General features: G+C 44.9%; 1 protein-coding gene across 2 annotated transcripts in view; it reads left to right on the forward strand.

The window, feature by feature from the left end:
- HYDIN (HYDIN axonemal central pair apparatus protein) overlaps positions 1–26,300 on the forward strand; it is a 446,380-nt gene that overhangs the window by 110,027 nt on the left and 310,053 nt on the right. For both annotated transcript variants that reach the window (XM_043526330.1, XM_043526331.1), the window contains exons 7-8: positions 11,728–11,852; positions 25,933–26,134. In XM_043526330.1, the coding sequence (XP_043382265.1) occupies positions 11,728–11,852; positions 25,933–26,134 (327 nt within the window). The remainder of the gene's footprint in view (positions 1–11,727; positions 11,853–25,932; positions 26,135–26,300) is intronic.

Below are 26,300 nucleotides of genomic sequence, written 5' to 3' on the forward strand. Positions count from 1 at the left end.
ATGTCTGCAACAGGTTAGTAAAACACTCAAAAAATTAATAATTACTGAAGTCTGGAGTGGTCTTCAAGTGGTACAACGACAGCCATCGGATTGGCCAATCTTTCAGCTGCTGTTGGGGACCCTAAGATGTGTCCACGAAGTTTCCCTGAATAGTCCAATTACCCCATACTTTTTCTCCTTATTTATTTGGGTTAGAGTAAAAATAACATGTCAATAAAAAAAATGAAAAGGAGGACTTGTGGCACCTTAGAGACTAACCAATTTATTTGAGCATAAGCTTTCGTGAGCTACAGCTCACTTCATCGGATGCATACTGTGGAAAGTATAGAAGATCTTTTTATACACACAAAGCATGAAAAAATGGGTGTTTACCACTACAAAAGGTTTTCTCTCCCCCCACCCCACTCTCCTGTTGGTAATAGCTTATCTAAAGTGATCACTCTCCTTACAATGTGTATGATAATCAAGGTGGGCCATTTCCAGCACAAATCCAGGGTTTAACAAGAACATCTGAGGGAGGCGGGGTAGGAAAAAAGAAGGGGAAATAGGTTACCTTGCATAATGACTTAGCCACTCCCAGTCTCTATTCAAGCCTAAGTTAATTGTATCCAATTTGCAAATGAATTCCAATTCAACAGTCTCTCGCTGGAGTCTGGTTTTGAAGTTTTTTTTTTGTAATATCACAACTTTCCTGTCTGTAATCGCGTGACCAGAGAGATTGAAGTGTTCTCCGACTGGTTTATGAATGCTTGATAGAGATCTTGTAGGTGTTTGTCTCTGTCTGAGGGGTTGGAGCAAATGCGGTTGTATCGCAGAGCTTGGCTGTAGACAATGGATCATGTGGTGTGGTCAGGGTGAAAGCTGGAGGCATGTAGGTAGGAATAGCTGACGAGAGCTGAGGAAGCGTTGTTCTAAGTCAGCCATAAAAATGTTGGCATACTGTGGGGCCATGCGGGTACCCATAGCAGTGCCGCTGAAATTGGTTAGTCTCTAAGGTGCCACAAGTACTACTTTTCTTTTTGTGAATACAGACTAACACGGCTGTTAGTCTGAAACCTTTCATTATGCAAGGCACTGCATTTAGCCGTATGGAGTGGAAATCTGTCAACTGCATGAAAAAACTTGTACAGATACAGACAGACATCATCTTCCTTTCCAAATGCAAACAGATGGACATCGTACCAAAAGGACTGAAGGTAAAAAATCCATTACAATCTGCATACCACACAGACTATGCTGACAGCTTGTGCCACACGCTCTCAAAGAAACTGCGGAACCACCTGATCAACATCCTCTATAGCAAACAGGGAAAGATAAAGAATGAGCTCTCAAAAATGGATACTCTCATAAAAAACCAACCTTCCACACAAACTTCCTCGTGGCTGGACTTTACTAAAACTAGACAAGCCATTTACAACACACACTTTGTTTCTCTACAAAAGAAAAAGGACACTAAACTTTCTAAACTACTACATGCCACAAGGGGCCACAGCAATGGTTCCCTCAACCCATCCAGCAATATTGTTAACCTATCCAACTATACTCTTAGCCCAGCAGAAGCAGCTGTCCTATCTCGGGGCCTCTCCTTCTGCCCCTCCACCCCCACAAACATGATATAGTTCTATGGTGACCTAGAATCCTATTTTCAATGTCTCCGACTCAAGGAATATTTCCAACACACCTCTGAACAACATACTAATCCACAGAGACCTCCCTACCAACACTACAAAAAGAAGGATTCTAGGTGGACTCCTCCGGAAGGTCGAGACAGCAGACTGGACTTCTACATAGAGTGCTTCCGCCGACGTGCATGGGCTGAAATTGTGGAAAAGCAGCATCACTTGCCCCACAACCTCAGCCGTGCAGAACACAATGCCATCCACAGCCTCAGAAACAACTCTGACATCATAATCAAAAAGGCTGACAAAGGAGGTGCTGTTGTCATCATGAATAGGTTGGAATATGAACAAGAGGCTGCTCGGCAGCTCTCCAACACCACTTTCTACAAGCCATTACCCTCTGATCCCACTGAGAGTTACCAAAAGAAACTACAGCATTTGCTCAAGAAACTCCCTGAAAAAGCACAAGATCAAATCCGCACAGACACACCCCTGGAAACCCGACCTGGGATATTCTATCTACTACCCAAGATCCATAAACCTGGAAATCCTGGGCGCCCCATCATCTCAGGCATTGGCACCCTGACAGCAGGATTGTCTGGCTATGCAGACTCCCTCCTCAGGCCCAACGCTACCAGCACTCCCAGCTACCTTCGAGACACCATTGACTTCTTGAGGAAACTACAATCCATCGGTGATCTTCCTGATAACACCATCCTGGCCACCATGGATGTAGAAGCCCTCTACACCAACATTCCATACAAAGATGGATTACAAGCTGTCAAGAACACTATTCCCGATAATGTCACGGCTAACGTGGTGGCTGAACTTTGTGACTTTGTCCTTATCCATAACTATTTTACATTTGGGGACAATGTTTACCTTCAAATCAGCGGCACTGCTATGGGTACCCACATGGCGCCACAGTATGCCAACATTTTTATGACTGACTTAGAACAACGCTTCCTCAGCTCTCGTCCCCTAACGCCCCTACTCTACTTGCGCTATATTGATGACATCTTCATCATCTGGACCCATGGAAAAGAAGCCCTTGAGGAATTCCACCATGATTTCAACAATTTCCATCCCACCATCAACCTCAGCCTGGTCCAGTCCACACAAGAGATCCACTGGACACTACAGTGCTAATAAGTGATGGTCACATAAACACCACCCTATACCAGAAACCTACTGACCGCTATGCTTACCTGCACGCCTCCAACTTTCATCCAGACCACACCACATGATCCATTGTCTACAGCCAAGCACTGCGATACAACTGCATTTGCTCCAACCCCTCAGACAGAGACAAACACCTACAAGATCTCTATCAAGCATTCTTACAACTACAATACCCACCTGCGGAAGTGAAGAAACAGATTGATAGAGCCAGAAGAGTTCCCAGAAGTCACCTACTACAGGACAGGCCTAACAAAGAAAATAACAGAACGCCACTAGCCGTCACCTTCAGCCCCCAGCTAAAACCCCTCCAATGCATTATCAAGGATCTACAACCTATCCTGAAGGATGACCCAACACTCTCACAAATCTTGGGAGACAGGCCAGTCCTTGCCTACAGACAGCCCCCCCACCTGAAGCGAATACTCACCAGCAACCACATACCACACAACAGAACCACTAACCCAGGAACCTATCCTTGCAACAAAGCCTGTTGCCAACTGTGCCCACATATCTATTCAGGGGACACCATCATAGGGCCTAATAACATCAGCCACACTATCAGAGGCTCGTTCACCTGCACATCCACCAATGTGATATATGCCATCATGTGCCAGCAATGCCCCTCTGCCATGTACATTGGTCAAACTGGACAGTCTCTACGTAAAAGAATAAATGGACACAAATCAGATGTCAAGAATTATAACATTCATAAACCAGTCGGAGAACACTTCAATCTCTCTGGTCACGCGATTACAGACATGAAAGTTGCGATATTACAACAAAAAAACTTCAAAACCAGACTCCAGCGAGAGACTGTTGAATTGGAATTCATTTGCAAATTGGATACAATTAACTTAGGCTTGAAAAGAGACTGGGAGTGGCTAAGTCATTATGCAAGGTAACCTATTTCCCCTTGTTTTTTCCTACCCCCCCCCCCCCAGACGTTCTTGTTAAACCTGGATTTGTGCTGGAAATGGCCCACCTTGATTATCATACACATTGTAAGGAGAGTGATCACTTTCGATAAGCTATTATCAGCAGGAGAGTGGAGTGGGGGGAGAGAAAACCTTTTGTAGTGGTAAACACCCATTTTTTCATGCTTTGTGTGTATAAAAAGATCTTCTACACTTTCCACAGTATGCATCCGATGAAGTGAGCTGTAGCTCACAAAAGCTTCTGCTCAGATAAATTGGTTAGTCTCTAAGGTGCCACAAGTCCTCCTTTTCTTTTTGCGAATACAGACTAACACGGCTGTTACTCTGAAATAAAAAAAATGTAAGCAAACAATTTCAAAGTGTAAGCAAGAGGTTTCCTCAAACCATTAGACAGATATGTTTTTGCAGAGTCTGCATGTCTTGAGGGCCCTGACAAACACATCCCAAAGGGCAGATATAGATAAGCTTTTGGTTTTTCTAAAACACATACCTCAACAATTTCAACAGAGATCCTATCGGGAAGGACAGAGGGTCAGGCTCCCCACCTACTCCTCCTCACTGCTTCCTTAGTTATTCTAAGGCCATTGCAGAGGCCTGCTAAGAGCTACTGATGTAGCTACTTTTGGTCATATGAATGATAATCAATATTACAATTATCGGTAGCGGCCTGGCATCTTGCTGGTCCACCAGAATCTCCCCATACAGTGGCAGGCATTGGGAATACCCATAACTGAATCCCTTTCCATAGCTGAAAGAAAAGGAGAACTTGTGGCACCTTCATGCATCCGATGAAGTGAGCTGTGGCTCACAAAAGCTTATGCTCAAATAAATGTGTTAGTCTCTCAGGTGCCACAAGTCCTCCTTTTCTTTTTGTGGATACAGACTAACACGCCTGCTACTCTGAAACCTATCCCTAGCAGGTATCTGATGTTAGGTACGCTGACCTGAACACTTCTGGCAGCAGAAGCAATCTGTGTACCCTTGAGAAACAAACCCTCAGCTGTATAGGAACAATTAATTTGTGACATTTGATCCTTCCTGACTGGTTCCGCTCAACTGTCAGTGGAATGACTTGTTCGCCTTTAATACACTGAAGAGCAAAACTACGTTTTAGCTCAGGAGTTCTCAACCATTTTCTTGCTGAGGCCCCCGTCAACATGCTATAAAAACACCAGGGCCCAGCGGCGGGGGGGAGGGGGGAGAAATTGGGGCTCCAGTCCAGGGGGGACCCTTGGGCATAGGCATGGTTTTGCTTTTATTGGGGTGTGGGGCAACAGCTGGTGAGGCTTGAGCCAGCTCCGCACAGCAGTGTCCAGGGAGGGAGCACCATCTCCACCCCCTGACTCACTCAGGAGGCCACCAAGCCTGTCTGGGCTGTGGGGGCCCTGTCAGGGTTCCCTCCCCACTCTGAACTCTAGGCTACAGATGTGGGGACCCGCATGAAAGACCCCTGAGCTTATTTCTACCAGCTGAGGTTAAAACTTCCCCAAGGCACAAATTCTTTGCCCTTGGAGGGTACGCTGCCACCACCAAGTGATTTAACAAAGAATCAGGGAAAGGACCACTTGGAGTTCCTATTCCTCCAAAATATCCCCCCCCCAAGCCCTTACACCCCCCTTCCTGGGGAGGCTTAAGAATAGTATCCTAAACAATTGGTTACAAAGTGATCACAGACCCAAACCTCTGGGTCTTAGGACAATAGAGAAGCCAGTCAGGGTCTTAAAAGAAGGATTTTATTAAAAAAAAAAAAAAAAAAAGGTAAAAATCACCTCTATAAAATCCGGATGGAAAATAACTTTACAGGGTAACAAAAGATTCAAAAATACAGCAGAACTTCCTCTAGGCTTAGTTCAAAGTTACAAAAAAACAAACAAACAGGAATAAACCTCCCCCCAGCAAAGGAAAAATTCACAAGCAGAACAAAAGAGAATCTAACACGCCTTGTCTGGCTTTTACTTACAATTTTTGTAATACGACAGACTTTTAGGATGGTTTATAGGAGAAGGAGTTTTCTGACCTGATGCTTCTCTACTTCCCAAGAGAACACACCAAACAAAGCCTTTTGCCCCCAGATTTGAAAGTATCTTCTTTCCCCATTGGTCCTTTTGGTCAGGTGCCAACCAGGTTATTTGAGCTTCTTAACCCCTTACAGGTAAGGAGGAATTCTAGGCTACCCGTAGCTGTATGGTTATGACAGGCCCAGAACCAAAAAAATATAACTCAAAGTGGGGACTCAGTTCAAAAAGTTTGAAAACCACTTGGGGTGCAGGGAGCGGGTAGCTGGGGCTACGTGCTGGTAAGGGAGTAGCTCAGGGTGCAGGAAGGGGATAGCTTAGGGCTGTGTGAAGGCAGGGGAGTAGCTAAGGGTGCAAGTAGGGGGTAGCTAGGGGCTGTGTATGGATGGGGGTGGGGGGTCACAGTGCAGCTCTCAGCTTTGGGGAAGAAGGTCCTGGGGCTCCTGGCTTTGGGGGAGGTTTGCCGGCTTCAGCCCCACAACACTCCCAGCTTCAACGCTGGGGCTTGGGGCACCGGGTTTCAGCGGTGGGGCTCCTCGGCCCCTCTGAAAGGGCTCACAGACCCCCATTTAAGAACCCTGTTTTAGCTGATGCCTAATCATCGGAATTCAACTCCCTCCATCACATTAAAGAGCAGTTATTGGGGAACCCGAGACCGCTTTCACCAGTCACAGGGGTTCATGGGATCCAAACATGGCAATTGGAATGCAGATGGACGACTGCATTTGGCAATCCAAGTATCTGAACATTGGGCCTCATAATGGCCAGTGCTGCTTTCCCAATAGCAAACAGTCCAAGATTCCTCACTCAGCCTCTTGGGATATATCTGCACTGCAGCTGAGAACCAGCCTCCCAGCCCGGGTAGCCGGAGTTGAGCTAGCGAGACTTAAGTTAGTGCGCTATCCATAGCGATATGAACGTTGTGGCTCCGGTGCAGACTTGGGCCGTCCTGAGCGGGGCCCAGGGGGTCTTGGGAGTGCGAGCTGTTACCTGATCTGTAACGTCCATGCTGCTATTCTTAAGTGCACTAGCTCAAGCCCTGCTAGTGGGAGTCTGTCTGTCTGGGTGGGCTTGAGGCTCACTCTCAACTGCAGTGTAGACAGACCTGCAAGCTCCAGTGCTTCTCCCATTGAAATCAGTGGCAAAGCTCTCACTGACTAATGGCCCTTAACTGGAGCTACTTATCCGTAATGAGCAAAAACTCCAGCAATTTCATCAGCTGTCTATGGGTTCCTATCAATAATGCTCCGTATGTGCCATGCTCCAATTGTTCACCTTGTTTTTATATACGAATTACATTTCAAAACCACAGTGAGACACTCCAGACTGTGCTTTTCAGGATGATAATTTAACTACCAGCAAAATATTAAAAACAAATAGACCCTGGTCCTTTCAGTGGATGCTATAAGCCCCTCCCCCCACAAATCAGGCAGTCCTTGCCCAGAAATGCATTTCACCTGACTTATCCAGAAAATGATTCCAAGACATTAAGATGTTGAGACTTCCCTTTGATGAACCAGGAGTCCCTTGTTATGTTCTGTCTCAAATCAGCATGTTTTTATGGCAATATTAATGCACAGCAGATTCTTATAATGACTTCTAACACACTGGAAAGAGCTTAAGCAGTCCAAGTACTTCTAGTAAGCATGGCCAATGTTCTTTACAGACTCACTTAGCAAGCACTCTTGATTCCTGCCATCCAGAATTATAACTTGCATCACTTGTGCTTAAATAGAGAATCTCCCATTAAATTCACTTACAATTAAATCCTCCGGTTAATGACACTTCAGTTACCTAGAGACTCAATTGCTGAGGTTGTAACTGAAGTATTTCTTCTCTTGTTTGACTTATTTACATGCTGAGATACCACTCTAGCTACAGTTTTCATCTTCATTGATTCAAGGCCTTTACTTCTTAGAATTAACTGTAACTGAAATACCAATAGGTTATGATCCTTCTTAAATAGAAACAGGATATTTTTAAAATTGAAACAATGAAAACTGTAGATTAAAAACCCCATTAATCATTCCCTCCTTTGGTCTCCTAGCAGTCTCATAGACTCATAGACATTAAGGTCAGAAGGGACCATTATGATCATCTAGTCTGACCTCCTGCACCCACCCACTCCTGCAATAAACCTCTCACCTATGTCTGAGCTATTGAAGTCCTCAAACCATGGTTTAAAGACTTCAAGGTGCAGAGAATCATAGAATCATAGAATATCAGGGTTGGAAGGGACCTCAGAAGGTCATCTAGTCCAACCCCCTGCTCAAAGCAGGACCGATCCCCAATTAAATCATCCCAGCCAGGGCTTTGTCAAGACTGACCTTAAAAACTTCTAAGGAAGGAGATTCCACCAGCTCCTGAAAAATTTGTCCTAATATCCAACCTAAATCTCCCCCACTGCAACTTGAGACCATTACTCCTTGTCCTGTCATCCTCTACCACTGAGAATAGTCTAGATCCATCCTCTTTGGATCCACCTTTCAGGTAGTTAAAAGCAGCTATCAAATCCCCCCTCATTCTTCTCTTCCGTAGACTCAACAATCCCAGTTCCCTCAGCCTCTCCTCATAAGCCATGTGTTCCAGTCCCCTAATCATTTTTGTTGCCCTCTGCTGGACTCTCTCCAATTTTTCCACATCCTTCTTGTAATGTGGGGCCCAAAACTGGACACAGTACACCAGATGAGGCCTCACCAATGTCGAATAGAGGGGAACGATCACGTCCCTCGATCTGCTGGCAATTTCCCTCCTTATACATCCCAAAATGCCATTGGCCTTCTTGGCAACAAGGGCACACTGTTGACTCAGATCCAACTTCTCATCCACTGTAACCCCTAGGTCCTTCTCTGGAGAACTGCTGCCTAGCCATTCGGTCCCTAGTCTGTAGCAGTGCATTGAATTCTTCCGTCCTAAGTGCAGGACTCTGCACTTGTCCTTGTTGAACCTCATCAGATTTCTTTTGGCCCAATCCTCCAATTTGTCTAGGTCCCTCTGTATCCTATCCCTACCCTCCAGCATATCTACCACTCCTCCCAGTTTAGTATTGTCTGCAAACTTCCTGAGTGTACAATCCGCACCATCCTCCAGATCATTTATGAAGATATTGAACAAAACCGGCCCCAGGACTGACCCTTGGGGCACTCCGCTTGATACTGGCTGCCAACTAGACATGGAGCCATTGATCACTACCCGTTGAGCCCTACAATCTAGCCAACTTTCTACCCTCCTTATAGTCCATTCATCCAGCCCATACTTCTTTAACTTGCTCCAATCCTCCAGCAAGTGACCCGTGCCCCATGCTGTAGAGGAAGGCAAAAAACCCTCAGGGCCTCTTCCAATCTGCCCTGGAGGAAAATTCCTTCCCGACCCCAAATATGGCGATCAGCTGAACCCTGAGCATGTAGGCAAGATTTACCAGCCAGATACCCAGGAAAGAATTCTCTGTAGTAACTCAGATCCCATCCCATCTAACATCCCATCTCAGGCCATTGGGCATATCTACCACTAATAGTCAAAAATCAATTAATTGCCAAAATCATGTTATCCCATCATACCATCTCCTCCATAAACTTATCGAGTTTAATCTTGAAGACAGATAGGTCTTTTGCCCCCACTGCTTCCCTTGGAAGGCTGTTCCAGAACTTCACTCCTCTGATGGTTAGAAACCATCATCTAATTTCAAGTCTAAACTTCCTGCTGGCTAGTTTATATCCATTTGTTCTTGTGTCCACATTGGTCCTGAGTTTAAATAATTCCTCTCCCTCCCTGGTATTTATCCCTCTGATATATTTATCATATCTCCCCTCAGCCTTCTTTTGGTTAGGCTAAACAAGCCAAGCTCCTTGAGTCTCCTTTCATAAGACAGGTTTTCCATTCCTCGGATCATCCTAGTAGCCCTTCTCTGTACCTGTTCCAGTTTGAATTCATCCTTCTTAAACATGGGAGACTAGAACTGCACACAGTATTCCAGATGAGGTCTCACCAGTGCCTTGTATAACGGTACTAACACCTCATCTCTACTAGAAATACCTCGCCTGATGCATCCCAAGACCGCATTAGCTTTTTTCATTGCCATATCGTATTCGTTGGTCATAGTCATCCTGTGGTCAACCAGTACTCCAAGGTCCTTCTCCTCCTCCATTACTTCTAATTGATGCGTCCCCAGCTTATAACTAAAATTCTTTTTATTAATCCCTAAATGCATGACCTTACACTTCTCACTATTAAATTTCAGCCTACTACTATTACTCCAGTTTACAAGGTCATCCAGATCCTCCTGTATGATATCCTGGTCCTTCTCTAAATTGGCAATACCTCCCAGCTTTGTATCATCCGCAAACTTTATTAGTACACTCCCACTTTTTGTGCCGAGGTCAGTAATAAAAAGATTAAATAAGATTGGTCCCAGAACCGATCCGTGAGGAACTCCACTGGTAACCTCCCTCCACCCTGACAGTTCACCTTTCAGTATGACCCACTGTAGTCTCCCCTTTAACCAGTTCCTTATCCACCTTTCAACTTTCATATTGATCCCCTTCTTTTCCAATTTAACTAATAATTCCCCATGTGGTAGCAGTGGTACCAAACGCCTTACTAAAGTCTTTCTTCTTTGTGTCAGCCTGATAGGTTGTAGACTTTCTGGGAGAGGGACTATCTCCGATATTTATGCCTTGTGCAATGCAAGGTACCTTGTTACTACTCAGCAAATAATTAATAATTATTTCATTTTGTGAAAATAGTTAGTCTAAAAGATGAGCTGGAAAAACCTCGCATAAAAAACAGATTTTAAAACAGAGTCTAGTCTCTGATGTGAGTTAATTGCTGTTAGGATGATTGTGTTCTTCAAAAAAAAGTTGTGCAGTTGTGTTTGTATAACACCTACAGACCCCGGTCGTCAGTGGACGGGATCGAAGCTGGGACCTGTGGAGCTTAGTGCATGAGCCTCTCCTGCATGAGCTAAAAGCCAACTGGCTATTAGCTAAGGCTATTGAGCAGACTCAATCCCTTTTTCTCTCTCTCTAAGTCAGGGGTTCTCAAAGTGGGGGTCGGGACCCTCAGGGGGTCTCAAACTGGGGGTCAGGACCCCTCAGGGGGTCGCAAATTTATTTCATGGGGGGTCTCAAGCTGTCAGCCTCCACCCCAAACCCTGCTTTGCCTCCAGCATTTATAATGGTGTTAAATATATAAAAAAGTGTGTCCATTTATAAGGGGGGTCTCACTCAGAGGCTTGCTATGCGAAAGGGGTCACCAGGACAAATGTTTGAGAACCATTGCTCTAATTTTTCTCATTGCCACTACATGGGACAGAACACCACACCCAGAAGGTATGTGGGTTACATACTTCCCCTAGCTGAGGAAGCATGTCCCAAGCTTCAGAGACTTCCCAGTTGAAATCCTGGATGAGCCCCCAGTTGTTACGCCGACAGACCCCTGTCATCAGCGGATGGGATGGGACCTCTGAAGCTAAATGCATGAGTCTCTACTGCATGAGCTAAAAGCCAGCGAGCTATTAGCTAAGGCTGTAGAGCAGACTCAGTCTCTTCCTCCCTCTCTCTCTCAGTGGTCTTGGTGCCCCTAGATGGGACGGGGCGCCACACCAGGAAGTGTGTGAGGTACACTTGCTGACTCATTTTTATTTCAGTGGCTGCTAGAATGGGACTCAGTGGGCCTGATTCTAGAACTCTATAGACCATCACAGAATCATCCCATACAAGTGGAAATTTACAAGGGGCTGGGAATTTCATTTGATTACAGACTGATTACATCCCAGTAGTAATTTGAGGTGTGAGATCTCTGCAGAAAGTTGGGGTCACTGAGCCAGATTCTGATCTTACAAACCCTGATTTAAGCACCTCCTAATATACACAGGTGTAAAAAAGGAGAACAAGACCTAATAATCAGTTTGCATGTCTGTTAGCCATCAAAGGGTGTATCCCAGTTTAGGCCTGATGTGTCATTTTCATTGTGTTGCAGCCCTTTCTCTGTAGAGCCGTGCATTGGGACACTGGGTGTAGGGGAGACCATGCAGCTAACAGTAGAGTTCCAGCCGCTGGAGATAGGTGATCACTCCAAGGACCTGATTGTTCATTATGACACAGGTGAGTGCTGTGCTGTGTAAGTACTCCATATATTTCCAATCAAAAACCTGGAGTTAAAAAAGAGTTAAGGCTGGTAGCCTGTTTCAGTGGAGTCCAGCCAATGCCCCAAAATAATATTAAAAAGGCTTTACACAAACTGCCCGTTTTCAGACCTCGAAACGTTCGAGTGCCTGGAAATGAACAGTCAAAGGATTCGGCCTGTACATATTTGTCTGCGTCGAGCACAATGTGGTCTTGGTCCATGCTGGGTGTTCCGTTGTGCTACATAATGAAATAATTGTTTGTCACTCACTATTGCCCCCACCCATCCAAATGTAACTTTACCAGCTCGATTGTATCCAAATAGAAGTCAAGGTCAAAATAGTTGGTGACTAGGGGATTAATGGAAATGGATCTCTTGAAAAGTATGGGTTGGATGAATGGACTATAAGGCGGATAGAAAGCTGGCTAGATCGTCAGGCTCAGTGGGTAGTAATCAACGGCTCGATGTCTAGTTGGCAGCCGGTATTAAGCGGAGTGTCCCAAGAGTTGGTCCTGGGGCTGGTTTTGTTCTATATCTTCATTAATGATCTGGAGGAAGGAGTGGATTGCACCCTCAGCAAGTTTGCAGATGACACTAAACTGGGAGGAGTGCTAGGTATGCTGGAGGGTAGGGATAGGATATAGAGGGGTTATGGTGGACGAGAAGCTGGATATGAGTCAACAGTGTGCCCTTGTTGCCAAGAAGGCCAATGGCATTTTGGGATGTATATGTAGGGACATTGCCAGCAGATCATGGGACGTAATCATTTCCCTCTATTTGGCATTGGTGAGGCCTCATCTGGAGTCCTGGGTCCAGTTTTGGGCCCCACACTACAAGAAGGATGTGGAAAAATTGGAAAGAGTCCAGTGGAGGGTGACAAAAATGATTAGGGGGCTGTAGCACATGATTTATGAGGAGAGGCTGAGGGAACTGGGATTATTTAGTCTGCAGAAGAGAAGAATGAGGGGGGATTTGAAAGCTGCTTTCAAGTACCTGAAAGGGGGTTCCAAAGAGGATGGCTCTAGACTGTTCTCAGTGGTAGCAGATGACAGAACAAGGAGTTATGGTTTCAAGTTGCAGTGGGGGAGATTTAGGTTGGATATTAGGAAAAACTTTTTCACTAGGAGGGTGGTGAAGCACTGGAATGGGTTACCTAGAGAGGTGGTGGAATCTCCTTCCTTCGAGGTTTTTAAGGTCAGGCTTGACAAAGCCCTGGCTGGGATGATTTAGTTGGGGATTATTAGGTCCTGCTTTGAGCAGGGGGTTGGACTAGATGACCTTCTGAGGTCCCTTCATATTCTATGATTCTGTGTTTCTAAGTTACTTTGATCTGTGTGACGAGGCAAGTTAATACCTTTCTGGTCATCCTTGTTCCAGAAGGAATGAGGATTTGTGCTGGCTGACCTAATAAATCTTAGTATCAATAAAGAATCATTGGTGCATTTACCTTTGTCTGAAGGAGAGGTCATCTTCTGCCCCTTGTTCTAATTCTTGGTCCTGAGAAGCTTGATCTACATTAATGTGGTTAACACCATGCAACCTAAGAAACGGTTCTGTTTGTCCCAAGTATGTATGGATTGGTAAAAAGCTTTGACTTGTACAGACTAACCTTTCTAGCGCTATGGGCATTAATGCCTTTATTTAATATTTGGCATTTTCTGGTACCCTGACTGAGAATTGTTCAGTCCTCTACTTTCTTCTTTTGATCACACTGTCCTTTAAAAGAAAGGCATTAAAGTTCCAGATGGAAAGCAACTGAAGTGCCTCATTTGTATGTGTGCACCATTTTCACTGCTTCCTTAACGAAGCTAGAGGATAAAAAACAAAGGACCAGATCCTTCATGGTGTAAATTAGAACGAGCTGAGTTGGAGATCTGGGTTGTGAGGAAAGAGCAGGGGAGTTGTATCCTTATGTATCAAAGATGCTAATGATAAAACTACCTGAATATATTGAGAAATAGTGAAAGTGCCATGAGGCCTAACCACACATCATTTCTACATTGGTAGAACTCCTTTGATTTCAATAGGGGGTAACACCTGATTTATAAATGAGATCAGAATCAGGTCCAGGATCTACATGACACAGACTGAGGTTTTCAATCTGATTCTCAATGCACAGAAATCCCCTTCATCTAATCTGATCCCCCACTACAGCTGGAACAGGTGCTGGAACTAGGGGTGCTGGAACTAGAGGTGCTGGGGGTGCTGCTGCACCCCCTGGCTTGAAATGGTTTCCATTATATGTAAGGTTTCCAGTTTGCTTCAATGGCTCTCAACACCCCATTATAGAATTGTTCTAGCATCCCTAACAGCTAGTCCCCTTGCTGGCACAGAGGAGATAAGAGTGGATGGGCCACAGAGATAGATAGAACTAGTGTCTCACTCCCCTAAGCAGTGGTCCTTCTTCACTGGGGTTGAAATACATTCTAGGAGTGATGTGGGGGAAGCCTGCACTGCACGTTCTGTAGATAAATACAGGACTTCACTCCCCATCACTGTGACAACTTTCAATGGCACTAAATTCATTAAAGCAAAACAAGAGAGAGATAAAGAACAAGGGAAAAATTAAGGATCATCTCTGTTGCTTTGTAGCATACAAAGAAGTAGGCGACTGCAGAGATTGATCAAATGCTTCAATTCCATTTCAGCTATTAATCAGTCTCAAAAGCTGCTTATTGCAAGTGTATTACAGAGCAGCTGAGATCCCATTACACAGCCTAACACAGCAGACCCTTGCTAATTTATACTGCGCTGAGTCATACACCCATAACTCGCAACCCAAAAGCAGGCACGTCTCTCTTACAAAGCTGCACAACAGATCATTTTCTAGTGAAATACAAACTATAAAGACTAAATGGCAGTTCAGTACATTGTGATGCATTTTCCTTGCTTTATTGTTTTTCGTTAATTCCTCACTAACTTATATTCTCATTAGGTCTTCCAGTTGTTAATGTGATTTAGAGAGGGGCTACCATCTGTTACGTTATTGTTACTGTGACGTTGCACTCTATATGATTTTATGGAAATATGTTAATGAGTGTGTCTATAATGTAACTGGAATATGCTTTATGCGAAAGGTCTCTTGTAAGGTATCATTACAAGCTTCAGAGTAGCAACCGTGTTAGTCTGTATCCACAAAAAGAAAAGGAGGACTTCTGGCACCTTAGAGACGAACAAATTTATTTGAGCATAAGCTTTCTTGAGCTACAGCTCACTTCATCGGATGCATTCAGTGGAAAATACAGTGGGGAGATTTATATACACAGAGAACATGAAACAATGGGTGTTATCATACACACTGTAACGAGAGTGATCAGGTAAGGTGAGCTATTACCAGCAGGAGAGCCCGGGGGGAAAAAACCTTTTGTAGTGATAATCAAGGTGGGCCATTTCCAGCAGTTGACAAGACCGTGTGAGGAACAGTGGGGGCGGGGGGAATAAACATGGGGAAATAGTTTTACTTTGTGTAATGACACATCCACTCCCAGTCTTTATTCAAGCCTAAGTTAATTGTATCCAGTTTGCAAATTAATTCCAATTCAGCAGTCTTTCGTTGGAGTCTGTTTTTGAAGTTTTTTTCCTCAGCTCTCGTCCCCTAACGCCCCTACTCTACTTGCGCTACACTGATGACATCTTCATCATCTGGACCCATGGAAAAGAAGCCCTTGAGGAATTCCACCATGATTTCAACAATTTCCATCCCACCATCAACCTCAGCCTGGCCCTGTCCATACAACAGATCCACTGGACACTACAGTGCTAATAAGTGATGGTCACATAAACACCACCCTATACCGGAAACCTACTGACCGCTATGCCTACCTGCATGCCTCCAACTTTCATCCAGACCACACCACATGATCCGTTGTCTACAGCCAAGCTCTTCGATACAACCGCATTTGCTCCAACCCCTCAGACAGAGACAAACACCTACAAGATCTCTATCAAGTGTTCTTACAACTACAATACCCACCTGCTGAAGTGAAGAAACAAAGAGCCAGAAGAGTACCCAGAAGTTACTTACTACAGGACAGGCCCAACAAAGAAAATAACAAAATGCCTCTAGCCATCACCTTCAACCCCCAACTAAAACCTCTCCAACGCATCATCAAGGATCTACAACCTATCCTGAAGGATGACCCATCACTCTCACAGATCTTGGGAGACAGGCCAGTCCTTGCTTACAGACAGCCCCCCAACCTGAAGCAAATATTCACCAGCAACCACACACCACACAACAAAACCACTAACCCAGGAACCTATCCTTGCAACAAAGCCCGTTGCCAACTGTGTACACATATCTATTCAGGGGACACCATCATAGGGCCTAATCACATCAGCCATACTATCAAAGGCTCGTTCACCTGCACATCTACCAATGTGATATATGCCATCATGTGCCAGCAATGCCCCTCTGCCATGTACATTGGTCAAACTGGACAGTCTCTACGTAAAAGAATAAATGGACACAAATCAGACGTCAAGAATTATAACATTCAAAAATCAGTCAGAGAACACTTCAGGCTCTTTGGTCACTCGATTACAGACCTAAAAGTGGCAATTCTTCAGCAAAAAAACTTCAGAAACAGACTTCAAGGAGAGACTGCTGAATTGGAATTAATTTGCAAGCTGGATACAATTAACTTGGGCTTGAATAAGGACTGGGAGTGGATGGGTCATTACACAAAGTAAAACTAAGTAAAAAGCAATGTCTAGCAATGTCAGTGTCCATTGTTGAAAGCTGAGGTTACACGGTGAGCGTGAGAGTGTTGCATTGCCCGTCATTTCTGTACCAATAGGCTGGCCTTTCCTTCTGTGCCAGTGGTGCCATGAAGGAATGGGAAGAACAAAATGGCTTGTCTCCACAGTACAGATCATGGTGGCGAATCATAGAAGGCAGGGATTTAGTAGTGAAAATCTGGAGGTTATCGGGACCTTGTGCTTTAGCTTTCTTTATAATGTGTGGGGTTTACTGCTGATAAAGCTCCTCTACTGGTTAGGGCTCATTTCAATGTACAGTGGGATTCATTAAAAACTTTGCACTCACACCCCGAATACCTGTTGGAACTGGATCATTTTCCTATATACAGAATAGATGTCACTGTGATACTAAATTCACAGAGGCAAACTGTGAGCTTCTGCTGACCACATCTATATATGCTGATGGATATACAAGTCCCTGTTTGTTCATTTTAATGCAATTCTTGATTCCTTTGATATCAGATAGATTTACAGTAGTTACCTGAACCAGTCCCAGGGGCTTGGACAGTCTAATTTCTGAGCAGTGACTTCTTTTGAATCACTAGTTAATTTCTTTAATGTTTCTGTCCACACATTTTTGATTTCTAGAGCTAGTTACAGTAGTGATTTTTCTGCTGTTTTAGATGGGGCTGTTCCACTTGTTACAGAGTTGGCTGGGAACCGCTGTCTCTCCCCATGGCCCTGTGTATTGAGACAGATGATCTGTCACTGTAAGGGAATATGGAGGAGAATTATGTTTGAGTCTGATTTTAGATATCTGTTGGCACAACTTTCTAGCTCAGAAAGCAAGAAAAACCTGTTAATGCAACACTAGGATTAGGGCATTCATTCCCTAAAGTCTGGAGATGCCAAACCCGGGTTTGCAGAGCAACAGTAACTCACTCACCTGCATTTGCACAGCTCTGCATAATAGCGAAGAGCACAATAATTATGTGCCAGATGTGTTACTGGTGCAATAAGCAAATCTCCACTGATTTCAGTGGAGGAGTGTTAGCTATGAAACTGGGCCTCTATATGCAAGAACTGAGTTATGTTTGCTGTGGGAGCATTGTTCACTTAAAATCTGAGTGTTGGCATTGCATTTAATTAATTTTTTTGTGTGGAATAACCACAGAGGGAGAGATTTGCCTGCGAGCCCGGATCTCCTGCCTTTTGTGTCACATGCAAGTGATCTTGGAAGAGTGTACTTTTATTTTCCATGCAGGTCATCACTGACTACAGCCTGTTGAACCTTTCATTAGTGAAAGTTGCCAGTGGATTCTTAGGTGTTATTAACTTAGTCACTGCTGCCTTGAACAGCATCTGATTTGTTTGACACATTTTCCTTCCGATCAATCAGCACCTGCTTGGGAAGGCTGCTTGAAGGATGGATTGATTTGTTAAGTGGTCTATTGTGCATTTGTTTACCAGGCGGTTGGGATGAAAGTCCTTGCACTTGTTTCCATGTCTGCCAAAATTTATATTTCAGCCAGGCGGGTACCATAGCTCATCATTATCACAACATCAATAATGGTTAAAAATAGGCACCATCATCCTGTATATACTGCAGCCACGTCTTTCAGAGCTTCCTCATTCTCTGATAGCGCTGGGCTCTTCCTCAAATATATTCTGAGAGATTCCTCCACTTTGCTTCCATTTGTAGTGAAGCCTGTTCCATGACTCCCAGTAATTCCAGTGACACAATGTATGATTGCAGGAGACATCTAACTCGTCTATGCTCCCCAAGGGTGGTGCAGAGCAACTGATGGGCCCCTTTTGTCCACCCAATTAAAGAAAGGGCTGGGATTGGGGGTACTGCTTTGCCTGTCCCAAAAACCATTTGGAGCATAGCACTTAGATCAGAGAGTTGCCTGAGGGCAACACAGCTTATCCTGTTGACCAGTATTGTTTCATTGCTTCCTTGTACTCCCACATCAGTCTGTCTCCAGCTGGTGTCTCTTGTCTTCTACTTAGCTTGTGAGCTTTTGCAGGCAGGGACCATTTGTTTATTCTGTGTCTGCACAGGGGTTCTGGTCCATGGCGAGCGCCTGGATACTACTGTAATACAAGTAATAAATTGAAGAATGTCCTGAGCTTTTGTTCCAGTCTGGAAAACAATTCTTTAAAACTGTAGATTTCATCAGTGGCAATTATTAAGGGATGACTTTTATAAATGAGCAATTGCTGAAGGCCAGCATAAATAATGCAGTGATTTAACAATGTCCAGAAGAGGCTCCTGGATACAGGCTGGTGGGAACAATATTGAAATTACCTGCATGTAGAAGTCTCTCACTTCAAGAACTGTAACTGGCGTACTACCATGAAGGAAATTTGAGTATGGGAGCTTACATATGGCCTCTCCTCAGCCCAGTGAAGATCAAGTAGATCTCTGAGGCAATGCAGTTAGTCTCCCTGGAAGTGAGAAGGACCAAGTGCCTCATTCTTGAGTATCACCTGCTGGTGACTCCAGGGATGGTCCAGTGGATAAGGTGTAGGTTTGGGAGAGCTGGGTTCTCTTCTCCATTTTGCCACAGACTCCCTGCGTAATCATGGGCAAGTCACTCTCTGTGCCTTAGTTTCTGTACAACAGGGAGTATAGAGGATAAAAATACATTAATGCTTGTGAGGTAGAATCATAGAATATTAGGGTTGGAAGAGACATCAGAAGGTCATCTAGTCCAACCCCCTACTCATGGCAGGACCAACACCAACTAAATCATCCCAGCCAGGGCTTGGTCAAGCCGGGCCTTAAAAACCTCTAAGGATAGAGATTCCACCACCTCCCTAGGTAACCCATTCCAGTGCTTCACCACCCTCCTAGTGAAATAGTGTTTCCTAATATACAACCTAGACCTCCCCCACTGCAACTTGAGACCCTTGCTCCTTGTTCGGTCATCTGCCACCATTGAGAACAGCCGAGTTCCATCCTCTCTGGAACCCCACTTCAGGTAGTTGAAGGCTGCTATCAAATCCCCCAAATCCCCCATCACTCTTTTCTTCTGCAGACTAAATAACCCCAGTTCCCTCAGCCTCTCCTCGTAAGTCATGTGCCCCATCCCTCTGATCATTTTCGTTGCCCTCCGCTGGACTCTCTCCAATTTGTCCACATCCTTTCTGTAGTGGGGGGCCCAAACTGGATGCAGTACTCCATATGTAGCCTCACCAGTGCCGAACAGAGGGGAATAATCACTCCCCTTGATCTGCTGGCAATGCTCCTACTACTACAGCCCGATATGCCGTTGGCCTTTTTGGCAACAAGGGCACACTGCTGACTCATATCCAGATTCTCATCCACTGTTATCGCCAGGTCCTTTTCTGCAAAACTGCTGCTTAGCCAGTCGGTCCCCAGCCTGTAGCAGTGCATGGGATTCTTCTTTCCTAAGTGCAGGACTCTGCACTTGTCCTTGTTGAACCTCATCAGATTCACATACTGTGCTAACATACTGTGGTAACTGTGGCCATATAAGTACCAAACAAGACAGATATGGAGCCATATTAATGCCCATCTGAGTGACAGGCTATAATTTTTACTTGCATTTCCAGTAATGAATTATGAGGACTTTCTCATACCTGTAAATCTTCAACTGCATTTATTGCTTAAAGAGGTGACAGCAAAGCCCGACTGAACCTTTGAAAGCTGGGACAAAAAGAGTTAAATCTGAATTTCCATATTTCCTAGGCATTCAAAACTTTAGACATCTGCTCATGTTAGCTTCTTAAGAGATTCTCATTACAAATCCCAGCAAAAAGAAGGTGCTAAGGAATAAAGGAGCAATACATATCAATGAAGATGAGAAAAACATGCAGCATATTATTCAATATGTCTGTCTAATCACGCTGTTTATCCTCCCCTAACATCTGGAGTAGTTGATGATGAAATATTGGCTGCAGATTTAATAAAAATCCCAAGTTATTTTGGAAGTTTGTCGAATAGTTTTCTCACCCATTCATCGAAATAGGCATTCAGATAAACAAGGTGCTCTGACTCTGTTGTAAGATCAGTATGAAGAGAGATGTTCTGAAAATTCTTACATCTAGTAGTTCGGGATGGCATTTCCTGTATTACTAGAGTTCTCTGGGATTCTGTATCACCTTGTTTATTTTACACATTCAGTTGTTTCCTATGGCATAGGAAAGATAATTAGCTGGCTCAATCTCTTATTTGAGAAGGAAAAAAGGTACCATGATATGCTAAATTCTGTGTGTCCATAGGCTTGCAGATAAATGCAAACTCCAAACATACCTTGGTGCCTGCTGTGTCAAAATACCTTTCGAAAGCCCCACGCTCCAGTTACTGTGCTTTGCTAATGTATTAAAAGTCCCTTTTGATTTACGTTTCCAGCTTAGGGTTTCCTAACTGGCTGTAGAGTGAGATTGTCTTTTATTTGTCCTGCCGCTATGTAAATAATTTATTTAACAGTATCTAAGGGCAAGATGATTGACAGTCCCCGTAATAAGGATGGATTCTCTAAAAAAGAATAGGGCTGACATGTCCAGTTTCAGTAAGCATGTGGTTTCATGGCTACAAAACATCCCAAACTACTAAACTGCAGAAATCTACCCTGTCAACTGAAATTCTCAACCACTGTTACAGTCAAGAGATTTATTTTTCTTATGTATTAAGATACAAAGAGTCCTAAATGAAATGTCACATCTAATTTGCTGCCGAAGACATGAAGCCTGCAACTGCCCTCAGCTAACCCTGACAGCTCCATGCCTGGTGTCAATTCATCTGCCTCGCAGTGAAATCCACAGCATACTGCTGACTCACTGGGATCTGGGCTCTCTATTGTATATTTAGCTATTCGTGGATCTATATATTGAGTATGCTTTCAAATGCATCTCTTCTTCTTGCAGCAAAAGCCCCAGAGCTTTCAGTGGAATCCCTAACACTTTTTACCCAGGCCAACACTTTGAAAAGAGAAGGCACAAAATCGTGGCACAGAGCCTCGGCTAGTGTAATTGGACGTGGGTCTGTTGACTTCTGTGGAGCGACACTGATGATTTATACCAGCGGAGTATCTGGTCCTCCGTGAAAGCTTTTGACATGTGTCCAAGTTCTGTACACAAAGCCTGGTGCACATGTCACCTGTACCTTGGTGTGCTCCATCCCCCAACTTGTGAGCATACATCAGAGGCCTGGTGTGTGCTAATTGGGCATGCTCACTTTAAAAAATGTCAGCCACTTAGACTCTTCTAAACAGCAATCCACTCGTTTTCTGCGATAAATTGTCTGTTATGCAAGCCATATCCTCAGTGGAGAAATCATCCTCTCTCCAGCAGTTAGACTCAGATGTCTGTATCACAAAAGGACCATTGCAGTTGGCACTAAAGCCTTGTGAGCATCGTCAGCAGAGAAGTTAAGTTTACATGAACATGGAGAGACAATTATCCACTCACCAAGGCCTAGGCAACACCAGAGCAATATTTTACCTGTCCTGTGAAATCAAGACTTCTCCTACATTTAATCCACATTTCAGGAGAGGTTTGCAATGCATGTAAGTCTTTATCTGGTTTGACTAATGGTCCATGCCCTGGACAAATCATCAGTAGCCAGAATATTTAGCCTGCTTGTTGCTAGGACTCAAAGTGCTCGCAGGCTTTGGGGTGGATGGTTAAAGCCACCTGAGAGTTCCAGACATAGAGCAGTTCTGATGGGTAAACTTAAGACAGAGAGAGACCAGACATGCCTTCCACACACACACTGGGGTGACTAGAAGCAGGGCACACTCTCATGTGGCTCCATTCCCTGGGGCCATGGAGGGACCCCCTTGTACCAGAACCAGTGTCATTGCGCTGCACAGTGCCTGGGCCAGGCTTTGGGGAGCTCCATGCAGGACAAACACACTCACTGTGTGCCAGGAGTGCAGTATGGTCAGTGCTCTCTGTGTGCTGTCATACGGCAAGCATTTGTGGGCAGGACCATTCACTGGCCGCCCTCCCATCTACTGTGTTCTGGGTCACGAGGAGCAGCAGATACCACTCTTTCCAGCTGGAGTAGACACTGCTGCCAGGAGGTGGTGGGGATTATGTGGCCTGATTGAGAGGAATGCTCCAGCATGTGGCCTGGCTGCTCAGGCTATGCTTGGAGGCCAGCCTTTGGACCTTGTCTCTGCACAGAGAGAGATTTAGAAAGGTCATTTCTAGGTAGAATGTAGAGGTGGGCCTGGACTTACATGCTTGTATGGCAAGTAAATGTATTTTTCTTGGTGGTTGCTTCCTCCCACAGGACCCATAGTAAATAGTGAATAGTAAATATGACAGGCGACCAGCTTGGCTTAATGGTGAAATCCTAGCGGATCTTAAACATAAAAAAGAAGCTTACAAGAAGTGGAAGGTTGGACATATGACCAGGGAAGAGTATAAAAATATTGCTCGGGCATGTAGGAAAGATATCAGGAGGGCCAAATCGCACCTGGAGCTGCAGCTAGCAAGAGATGTCAAGAGTAACAAGAAGGGTTTCTTCAGGTATGTTGGCAACAAGAAGAAAGCCAAGGAAAGTGTGGGCCCCTTACTGAATGAGGGAGGCAACCTAGTGACAGAGGATGTGGAAAAAGCTAATGTACTCAATGCTTTTTTTGCCTCTCTTTTCACTAACAAGGTCAGCTCCCAGACTGCTGCGCTGGGCATCACAAAATGCGGAAGAGATGGCCAGCCCTCTGTGGAGATAGAGGTGGTTAGGGACTATTTAGAAAAGCTGGACGTGCACAAGTCCATGGGGCCGGACGAGTTGCATCCGAGAGTGCTGAAGGAATTGGCGGCTGTGATTGCAGAGCCCTTGGCCATTATCTTTGAAAACTCGTGGCTAACGGGGGAAGTCCCAGATGACTGGAAAAAGGCTAATGTAGTGCCAATCTTTAAAAAAGGGAAGAAGGAGGATCCTGGGAACTACAGGCCAGTCAGCCTCACCTCAGTCCCTGGAAAAATCATGGAGCAGGTCCTCAAAGAATCAATCCTGAAGCACTTACATGAGAGGAAAGTGATCAGGAACAGTCAGCATGGATTCACCAAGGGAAGGTCATGCCTGACTAATCTAATCGCCTTTTATGATGAGATTACTGGTTCTGTGGATGAAGGGAAAGCAGTGGATGTATTGTTTCTTGACTTTAGCAAAGCTTTTGACACGGTCTCCCACAGTATTCTTGTCAGCAAGTTAAGGAAGTATGGGCTGGATGAATGCACTATAAGGTGGATAGAAAGCTGGCTAGATTGTCGGGCTCAACGGGTAGTGATCAATGGCTCCATGTCTAGTTGGCAGCCGGTGTCAAGTGGAGTGCCCCAGGGGTCGGTCCTGGGGCCGGTTTTGTTCAATATCTTCATAAATGATCTGGAGGATGGTGTGGATTGCACTCTCAGCAAATTTGCGGATGATACTAAATTGGGAGGAGTGGTAGATACGCTGGAGGGGAGGGATAGGATACAGAAGGACCTAGACAAATTGGAGGATTGGGCCAAAAGAAATCTGATGAGGTTCAATAAGGATAAGTGCAGGGTCCTGCACTTAGGATGGAAGAATCCAATGCACCGCTACAGACTAGGGACCGAATGGCTAGGCAGCAGTTCTGCAGAAAAGGACCTAGGGGTTACAGTGGACGAGAAGCTGGATATGAGTCAACAGTGTGCCCTTGTTGCCAAGAAGGCCAATGGCATTTTGGGATGTATAAGTAGGGGCATAGCGAGCAGATCGAAGGATGTGATCGTTCCCCTCTATTCGACACTGGTGAGGCCTCATCTGGAGTACTGTGTCCGGTTTTGGGCCCCACACTACAAGAAGGATGTGGATAAATTGGAGAGAGTCCAGCGAAGGGCAACAAAAATGATTACTTATGAGGAGAGGCTGAGGGAGCTGGGATTGTTTAGTCTGCAGAAGAGAAGAATGAGGGGGGGTTTGATAGGTGCTTTCAACTACCTGAAAGGGGGTTCCAAAGAGGATGGCTCTAGACTGTTCTCAATGGTAGCAGATGACAGAACGAGGAGTAATGGTCTCAAGTTGCAATGGGGGAGGTTTAGATTGGATATTAGGAAAAACTTTTTCACTAAGAGGGTGGTGAAACACTGGAATGCGTTACCTAGGGAGGTGGTAGAATCTCCTTCCTTCGAGGTTTTTAAGGTCAGGCTTGACAAAGCCCTGGCTGGGATGATTTAACTGGGAATTGGTCCTGCTTCGAGCAGGGGGTTGGACTAGATGACCTTCTGGGGTCCCTTCCAACCCTGATATTCTATGATTCTATGATTCTATGATCACCTGTATGCAAACAGCAGTGTGTGCTAATGCCTCAGAGCCACAGTCTGATTTCATGCATGTCCCTGCAGCCGCCTTGCTGGAAACTGTTAGATGGGCAACTTTCAAAATGCTGGTGTCAGTTGTGTTATAGGCAGGAGCCCTCGCTGTGTCTTTAAAAGTGCTGGCAGGTACTCAGAACACAGCATTATCATGCATTATCCATTGTTCTGGGCAGTCAGCAGCCATCTCCACTTGGCAGATAGGGAGGAACAGGTTAGAACTAGTTGAAGGTAAAAATTTCCTGACTAGTTTTATTAAAATAGCTGTGAGCACATTCAGCATGCAACTGCACACTTGGGGTAAGCAACAATAGCAGGGCAACAGCAATGCTCGAGCGGGACTGTAGCAGGCATGCTGGGCGCCAGCCCCTGTCCATGGCCACACTCCACAGAGCCTCAGTTCAGTGTGTTCAAGTCAACCTGTCATTGTCCTTCTCATAACACTACAGCAAACAGAGAGCCCAGAAGAGGCTCTGGCTTGCTGTGTCTCACTTCATTTTGGATTCTCTCTCCACCTGTCAGTCTGAACCACCATGTGTCCCAGGTCCTGTCAGTGTAAGGTGATCAGGAAGGGGGGCATTGCGGTGATCAGCTCTGATCCATGAAGTACACAGGAGGCCCTGAGCAAGTGGTGTCTAAGGTGGGACTTTTCAAAAGCACCCACATGATTTAGGAGCACAGATCCCATGGACTTTCAATAGAACGTGTGTGCCTAAATCACCAACACACCTTTGAAAATCCCACCCCAAACTATTAGCAGCCTGAGGAGTGGGCATCTCCACAGAACTCCAGAACTGCAGTCTCACTCATTGCAGTCCCAGTGTACCATCGCTGTGTACTCTTCCTTGGAAAGAGAACATGAGAACATCCAGTGGTGAGAGCTGAATCCACATTGCTCTTGGCCATGTCTGCCATGAGGATATGTTAAATATATCAGTTTATTTCATTATAGATCCTTCCATATTGATGTATTGCCCTAAGCAAAAAATTCACTTAGCAAAGACCACTGAGTTTCTGTCCTTTGCTCTGTTCTAGGTGAGGATATCCACATAAGTTTGTATGGAGCAGCCATAGACGTCAATGTCAGACTGGACAAGAACTCCTTGATGATTGAGAAGACATACGTTACTTTAGCAAACCAAAGATCGGTGCTTATACACAACCGAAGTGACATCATAGCACACTTCCAGTGGAAGGTCTTTGTTACTCAAGAAGAGGAGGAGCGACAGAAGCTAAGGTTAATTTGAAAGATAGATTGTTTTCAATATGACACTCAATCTTGACTAAAGCCCATGTTCAGTCTTTCCTGTTCTTGAGTGGATTAGGGCAAATTAAATTTCACTCTAACCACCCAAGGCTAGAAATGCTCCATTGGCCTCTAGGGCAGTGGTTCTCAGTATTTT

The sequence above is a fragment of the Chelonia mydas genome, chromosome 12 (genome assembly GCF_015237465.2).
Source record: "Chelonia mydas isolate rCheMyd1 chromosome 12, rCheMyd1.pri.v2, whole genome shotgun sequence".
NCBI lineage: Eukaryota > Metazoa > Chordata > Testudines > Cheloniidae > Chelonia > Chelonia mydas.